This window comes from Arabidopsis lyrata (genome assembly GCF_000004255.2).
Source record: "Arabidopsis lyrata subsp. lyrata unplaced genomic scaffold ARALYscaffold_4, whole genome shotgun sequence".
Lineage (NCBI taxonomy): Eukaryota > Viridiplantae > Streptophyta > Magnoliopsida > Brassicales > Brassicaceae > Arabidopsis > Arabidopsis lyrata.
This window is the reverse complement of record NW_003302552.1, coordinates 3,610,688-3,618,449: the sequence shown is the minus strand read 5'-3', so window position 1 is coordinate 3,618,449 and position 7,762 is coordinate 3,610,688. Positions and strand designations below refer to the sequence as shown.

The following is a 7,762-nucleotide window of genomic DNA, read 5'->3' as shown; positions in this document are numbered from 1 at the left end:
TATATTAATTATTATCAAAATTGAAAAATAAGAGAAAAAAGATTAGATTTTGCTAACAATTAAAATTTACCTCAATCAAGGACTCATTTAGCATTTGAATATATAGCTTCATATTGCTTTCAGCAAGGTTTGTGTTGTTGTCTCTTAGAACACGTCCTCTAGAGTGGTCAAGTAAAACGTTAATATTTGGATGACCAAAAGAGAAAAAATTTCCACCTTGTGAAAATATGATGATCACAGTTTCGACATCACATAACGTGCAAAGTTCACTAGCTTTCTTAAAAAGACCTGATCTTCTCTTTGAAAATGTAACTTGAAGGTTTGATTAATTTTTCATTTTACATTTTCAATCAAACCTTCAAGTTACATTTTCATAGAGAAGATCTGGTCTTTTTAAGAAAGCCAGTGAGCTTTGCAAGTTATGTGATGTCGAAATTGCGATCATCGTGTTTTCACCGGGTGGAAAAGTTTTCTTTTTTGGTCATCCAAATATTAACGTTTTACTTGACCATTCTTCAAGACGTGTTCTAAGAGAAAACAACACAAACCCTGCTGAATGCATCACAAAGCTATATATTCAAATGCTGAATGAGTACTTGACTCAGGTAAATTTCATTTGTTGGCACCATCTAATCTTTTTCTCTTATTTTTCAATTTTGATAATAATTAATATATAACTGTTTCAAAATTTATTTTTGATTTGAAAAAGTATATGGTAAATCTCCTTTTTTGGATGTACACACAATTTTTCTTTGATTTTTTTTTTTTTTTGAATACCAGGAGGTTCTGGACCAAAGCCCGTAAGCTCCCCTAAGCCCGAAACCACATCATGTAATATTAGTTTCCCAAACGTCACTCGAACCGGCGACCTCTAAGCTTCGCCTAGGGTCTTTACCAATTAAGCTAACGACACTTGGTATTTTTCTTTGATTTTAACATTCAAAAAAAAAAGATTTTTAATAAGTTATACTCTAGAAAAAAATTGTCTCATTGTATATTTGTGTTTAAGATATATTCATGATTGAAGGTTCCAGCGACTAAAAAGAGAAAAGAGAGGGCAATTTTCTGTCGCAGGTTGTGGTCGCTGGCGATCTCCAAAAGAACAAGGCCATTGTATTTAATATTCTGTACTCTGTAGTGTATTGTATCTATGTAAGATCGCACCGATGATGCCGTCCCGTCTGATTTGTTGCAACGTACACTAGCATTGACAAATCTTCTATATCCATTTGGACGATTACATTAGCATGCGAATGCCACAAGTAATAAATCATGTAAGCTTCATGTATTTACGTAAGCTTCATGTATTTCTCTCTCGATAGTCCATAGTGGGTAGTCAAATAGTCAACATTTAACAAAGAAACGGGTTTGGCATTTTTTTTATTTTACTAGGAGGGGATGTGAATCTCACAAGAACTGGATTTGGAACTTAGCTGAACACCTGGGCAGAGCAAGAAGGCGATTGATGAGTCTTTATTTGTTGTTGTGATCAGCATCAATTTGCAATCTCATCACTCGAAGAAACTGTATTTCCCCAGCTAAGATGTGTTTCTTCTATCTTCGATGAGTCGTTGTACGCTTTCAACCTAAATCATGGAACTCGAAACCAATTTGGCCAAAAAAATTGGGTTTTAACGACGAATTTTAATTATCGAAATTGTCAAAGATTTAAAGTACTAAATTGGGTTTGATGGGCTATTCAGTGGACTAACATTCTTAATTTTCTCTATCAAACGCTAAAACAGATTAAATTTGAAACTCCTCGTTCATCTTTTTTTGCAGATATTATTGATTACTAGGGGTTAGCCCGAGCTACGCCCACTATATATTTAACAATTGACATGGTTAACTAGTTTGTTAAAATCTCAAACAGAGTAAAATAATATCAAAGATGATTCAGAAATTTCGATGGATGAATGATATTATTTCCTCTTACGTGTACTAAAGTTTTCCTGTAAGTTTATACAGTATATACTTCATTTTTTTTTTTTTTGATTAAAACAGTTTCTACATAAATGATTACAAGAAAATTAACGTAGCCTTACATTCAACTTAAACTTTTTATGTGTATTTTCTTAAGTAGTATTATATTTTTGACCAAAAATATAGTTGTATAGTATTTTACATATCAAAATGCAATGTTATTCTTGTTTTCTTCCAGCAAATGACGTTGAATTATATATGATATTTTTATACATATAAATAAATAGAAATTCCAAAATGATTAATTAAGCCATTACAACATAATACCAAAACAAAAGTGAGTAGTCATTTTCGTTTGTTACTCGATTTGATAAAAAGAAAAAAAAATTGCACTGACAAAAAATACAACACTTCGTCTACTTTCGAAACAAAATAAAATACATAATTATAAAAGAGTCATTGTTGAAAAAAAAAAAAAATAGTCACTGTTGACTTGTATCAGTTTCATCAAGGAGCTCGCTCTCATTTTACCTGGAAACAAATAATAGCAAACACATAAAATATTGGTTAAAAACATCCAAATAGATAAAAATTAAACCAGAATTAACAATAACAATAAATTAATTAACCAACCTTTTGTATATGGTTTTGATATCTTCCCTCATATATGAAGCTCCAAGGAAGTAATCATTGCTGTACTCTCCATCAATGGTCGGAATACAAAATTTTCCATCTATAGGATAAGTCTTCCCATCAAACCATATTCCAGAAATTATCTCCTTTTTAGCTGCGATTATTTCTTCATCTTCTTCTGATGTATCAGCAGCCACCAGCCTATAGGAATAAACTTTGTTTTGTTGTCCTGGATGATAAGCCAGCTCTATGGCTTGTCGAGCCATACAAGGGTTGGCGATGATGTCGAGCATTAAAACCCTTGTTGCACCCGTAAGACCGATCTGCTCATTACACGCTTTAATGGATACAAAGAAGATTTTCGCATCATTCGAGTTGTTGAATTGATTAATCGACATTTCTCGAGCAGAAAGACTTGTATCACCTTTAATCATGAATGTTTCTTTGCCATCTTTCCAACCTTTAATCTTAGCCACGAGTCTTTGGAGGAATATCAATGGGATGACATATTGGCTCACTACAAGAATCTTCTCATTCGTGTAATCGCATAACTTCACTAAACCCATGAAGAAGTTTGTTTTAACGCCATCTGTTACGTCGATTTCTTTGATAATCTCATCCATCTCATCCTCGTTAGGGGCAGGAAGACCTTTTGCCCGGTTTGAGAAAGCACGTAGCAGTGGGTGAAGCGTGATTCCGCTCAAGGTAGAGTACGTTTTGAAACCTTTCCCTTTGGAGTTTCTTTCAGTCTCCCATTCTGACTTTTGGCTTAATGTCGGGTTTAAGACCACCGTGAAGTCCAGCAATCCCGGGAGATCAAGGAGACACTCTCCTTTGTAATTGTAGATAACCTTGTTTGTCAACATCCTTAGTTCGGTTAAGTAACCAATCTTGTCCCCATGATCAGAATCTTGACTAAGCAAAGCTTCTTCCAATTTATCAAATAGGGGCATCTTCAAATTCGTTGAAGGTCCATCAACGTCAGCTTCAACATTCAAGAATTTGCTGATATTTTTACCAATTTGGTTATGCTTCAGAAACTCAGGGAAAGCAACATCAAGAATGTTGAAAACCTCCTTAATGTTGTTTTGGTATAGTGTGCCAGTGAGTAAAACCTTTCGTGGCGTCTTGATACGAGCAACAGCCTTAAGAAAGCTCATCATCTCGTTCCTCGGATCAGTTCCTCTGTCGAAAACAACCAGTGAAGGAATGTTTAAGAGAATTTCCCTACAAGAATCTGAAGCTTCTGTACCACTGTTATCAGATACTATGTTGGAGAACTGCTTGGTGCCTAAGAAGATAATACTCCGGTTTGTGATCCATTGCTTTAGAACTTCTAACTGCTGATATCGGGTATGTGCCTTCGCCGAGTAGAAGTCTAGCAACACGAGGTCATTGACCTTCAATTCACCAAAATCTTTTTTCCAAAAATTCAGCATCCACTTAGGAAGCACAAATAGAGGTTTACTATTTGGGTGCTTTTCTAAGTAACCATATATGAAATTGATCATCAAGAAGGTCTTTTCAGATAAAGGAATTTGTGCTATGATGCAGCCGTTTGAGTTTTCCACAACCAAGTTCTTGCAGAGAAAATTGAGTATTTCGTAGTGATGTGGTTTCATAATACTTTCAAGCAAAGGATGAGGGAAAATGCCAGTTCCTAAAAACCCATCTTTAGGAACTCTCAACTTGATATCTTTGCAGATATTCGACCCGAATCCGGGTGGCAATGGATGATCCTAATCATATAACAAATTGGATTATGATCAGACAAATATCTTTAACGTGGACAAGGTTGGCGGTCAGACCCAATTTGAACGTTAATAGGATTGAAACCATAAAAAATTGTCAACCGGGTGACTATAAAAACTTTCTTAAACTTTAAAAAAAAAATTCAATTATGTGCCTATAAATATTTTTATTACTTATCTAATTAAAAACAATTAAATACTAAAAATACTTTGATATTAAAATATTAAAGAATATTTATTATGTTATTTTCCATATATTTGTTTGATATAATTTATATATAGATAAAATTTATAAAAAAAATGAAAGCATATCTGTCTTTATATTTAGTTGTTGATCAAGACGTATTAATTTATTATGATATTTGATATTTGTGATGTGCTAGACTAGATTACAAGTTATTTTTGAAGTTTATGTTTGGTTTATATATAAACTTCTTTGTGAGTCCGGGTTGATCCGGTCAAACTAGATTGAACCGAGATTCAAGTGTTGTCCAGTTGCCTCCGGTTCATTTTTTAAAATATTGAGTGAAAAATATATTAATTTACAACGTAATTAAATAATCACTGACCTTGTCAATGATACCACATATCCAACAAGTATGACCAAGACCTTGCTTCCATATCCAAGAATGCTCACAATTTTTCAGTGATGCTCCACTTTTCTAGAAAAAGGTCACAAAACTCATTAGTAACAATCTCCACTATGCGTTTAACTACACAACTTGTCAATGACAAATGGTAACCTCAAATGTGTTTGAAACTGGTTCATCTTTTGGCCAAATAGCTTTGTTAAGGTCGAATATTGCTTTTCCTTTGTCTTTCATCGTATTGATTTCTTTATCACTTCTCATATGAACTCCGACCAATTCATTTCCCTACACATAATAAAAATTAACTCATCATGAAAAAATGTTATGATCTAAGATCATAACAACAACAACCATAAATATTTTACTACCACACATTTCTTATTTAATATGTACACTTACATCTAAGTACAAATCGTTGGCTAGCCCTTTACCACTGTTACTGCCTCTGCTGCTACCGCCAATGTTGACATCTTTAAGTGAGCTTCCGATTGTATGATCATTCTTAACTATATTTTCTTCCGAGGCCAAATACACAATTGGTACGTCCATTAACCCATTGAACTCCGTTTTCGAAAACCAATGAGCCACATTTTGATCGACACAACTTCCACTGGCTTCTTGAGTTTCTAGTGTCATAACCTTTTTTCTTTTATCATCGTTTTGATGTAGGTCTGAAAACATAAAATAGAGTGATTATTACATTATTTTCCCTTCGTAAAAAATATTACAAAGATATATTTAAGTAAAATTTGAAATATCATAATGTTAATTAAATACCATAAATTATTAAAACAAAATTTTAGTTAAAGTTATTTTCGCTGGAGGGAGATTTAGTTACCCTCACACTCTCCTCTTATGAATCAATCACTATCATTTTATCAAGATGGCCTCAGACGCATGTACATATACTATTTATTACTTTTATGTTACCTCTTCTACCTTTCCATATTAGAATACTAGAAAGTCTAGACTTACAAGTAAAAATAATTTATATATAGTTATATCTGCGACAAAAACTACATTTAGACATTGATAAACTGTTTTGAACAAAAATAAAGACATTGATAAACTGCAAGTGATTTTGCAGCATACAATATTTTCCTTAATATAAATTGTATAGGCATAGAAACAAATATTTATACCTTTCTCTTGTGATAATTTCCTCTTTGCATCCATTGAAAAGTTATGGAGAATCAGAACTCAAACTATAGTTTCTCAGTTTTTTTTTCTATGATTTAGAGAGAGCAAAAATTTCTAGTATGTAAACTGAATTTTATCCTCCCAACTCACTTACATATATATGTGTAGAAAATAAGGATATGAAAATTTAATTAAGTTTTTTTGACCAAAAATGACAAATAAAAAATATTGAATAAAGAAAATATAAAGTTGTTCCTTTAGTTTTTATAACAGTATTTTGGTGTTGATGTGTAAGTAAAAAATATCATGAAAAATGTAAGTATGGGTACATTTTAATATAGATATTATGTTTAAGCCACTTTTTATTTCTATTTTGTGACTATCAATAGATAAATTTATAAGAAAAAAAAAAAGTAAAAGACAAATTTTATCAATATATATTTAATGTGTAAATCTGAAAAAGTGGCGCGAACATTTAAAATGTAGTTAGTATTGTATTATTTCCCCTAACAATTCATATATTTATTTTATGACTAAATATTTTTTACAAAGTTAAATTTGTTTGTTATAAGTACTTTGTTAAGCGCGAATATTTGAAATTCCGTTAATTTACTTATTTTTGAATGTCTAGTTAAATGAAGACTTCATCGATGATTTTTTAACGTAAATCAAATTTAAATTTGGGTCTGCTCATAATTCATTTTGTACACAAACATAATACAAAAGTAAATATTAAATTTTAAGAGATTTTGTATATAGCGTAATCAGTACATTTAGGATTTTTTTTTCCTTTTTGTTAAAAAAAATAGGATTTATATACGTAAACTATTTAAAAACAATTGCTCCCTCCGTTTTCGAATAGTTGTCGTTTTAGAGAAATTTTTTTGTTTTTAATTAGTTGTCGTTTTCAGTTTTCGATACAAAATTTATTACTTTTTTATTTTTGTATTTATTTTTATTATGCAACTTGATTTACTATTGGTTAAATTATGTTTAGGTAGATAATTATTGATATTTTTATATTGAAAAACTAATAACATTAAAATGACAGCTATTCGAAAACGGAGGGAGTATCAGTTTACAAGGAAACAAAGTGTCTATGTTGACTATGTACTTGATTTGGCAGTTAGAAGAAAAGAAGTAAAGCCAAAATTTAACGCTTATCACAATTGGAACATTTAATTACAATTTTATCTTTTTTAAAGAAGACAAAATTTAACGCTTACCACAACATTTAATACAGTTTTATCTCTCTCTTTTTTTCAGACAACCAATGCATGTTGTAATTAGCTGGCATAAACAGTGTATGAAGACAAAATTGGAAGCTTATAAAAATATTTATTTAATTACAATTTTCTATAAAACGGCTAATGCATTTGTTATTAGCTGGCATAAACAATGTATGTGCTATTGTCCAGCACTTTTTCTATACAAATTAAAACTTCAAAACTGATTATGAGTTCACATGACACATATGAATAACTAAAACATAATAACAAAAACGTCCTATTAAAGTTTCTTTTTTTTTCTACGGAGGTTTTATTAGTTAGAAGTGAAAACAAAATTTAAATTTTGATAAAAATACATTTTTAAAATTATAATTTGAAAGTTCTCAATACCGTGGGGTACTCTAAAGAATAGTCCACTTTTGCTGGTCAACAAAAAAAAGAACAAAAATGACTAATTCCTATTATAATTTGTTGACTGCAATGGATGAGTAATCAA

At 31.2% G+C, this 7,762-nt stretch overlaps 1 protein-coding gene across 1 annotated transcript; it reads right to left on the bottom strand.

The window, feature by feature from the left end:
- Window positions 1-2,261: 2,261 nt before the first annotated feature.
- Window positions 2,262-6,135, bottom strand: LOC9316713 (protein CHROMATIN REMODELING 35). Its single transcript, XM_021028020.1, has 6 exons — window positions 6,040-6,135; window positions 5,297-5,568; window positions 5,051-5,182; window positions 4,877-4,969; window positions 2,557-4,295; window positions 2,262-2,454 (listed from the first exon to the last, which is right to left on the bottom strand). Exons 1-6 carry the CDS (start codon window positions 6,071-6,073, stop codon window positions 2,451-2,453), a joined length of 2,274 nt encoding a protein of 757 aa, XP_020883679.1. The 5' UTR covers window positions 6,074-6,135; the 3' UTR covers window positions 2,262-2,450.
- Between the last annotated feature and the right edge of the window lie 1,627 nt (window positions 6,136-7,762).

What these genes read in the sequence shown, in the direction of transcription:
- LOC9316713 (XM_021028020.1), bottom strand. Translation starts at nt 6,073, where the DNA reads ATGGATGCAAAGAGGAAATTATCACAAGAGAAAG. An exon ending in GAAATTATCACAAGAGAAAG is followed by an intron (nt 5,569 to 6,039) that starts GTATAAATATTT and finishes TTATGTTTTCAG; the next exon opens with ACCTACATCAAAACGATGAT. An exon ending in TATGTGGTATCATTGACAAG is followed by an intron (nt 4,296 to 4,876) that starts GTCAGTGATTAT and finishes TTATATGATTAG; the next exon opens with GATCATCCATTGCCACCCGG.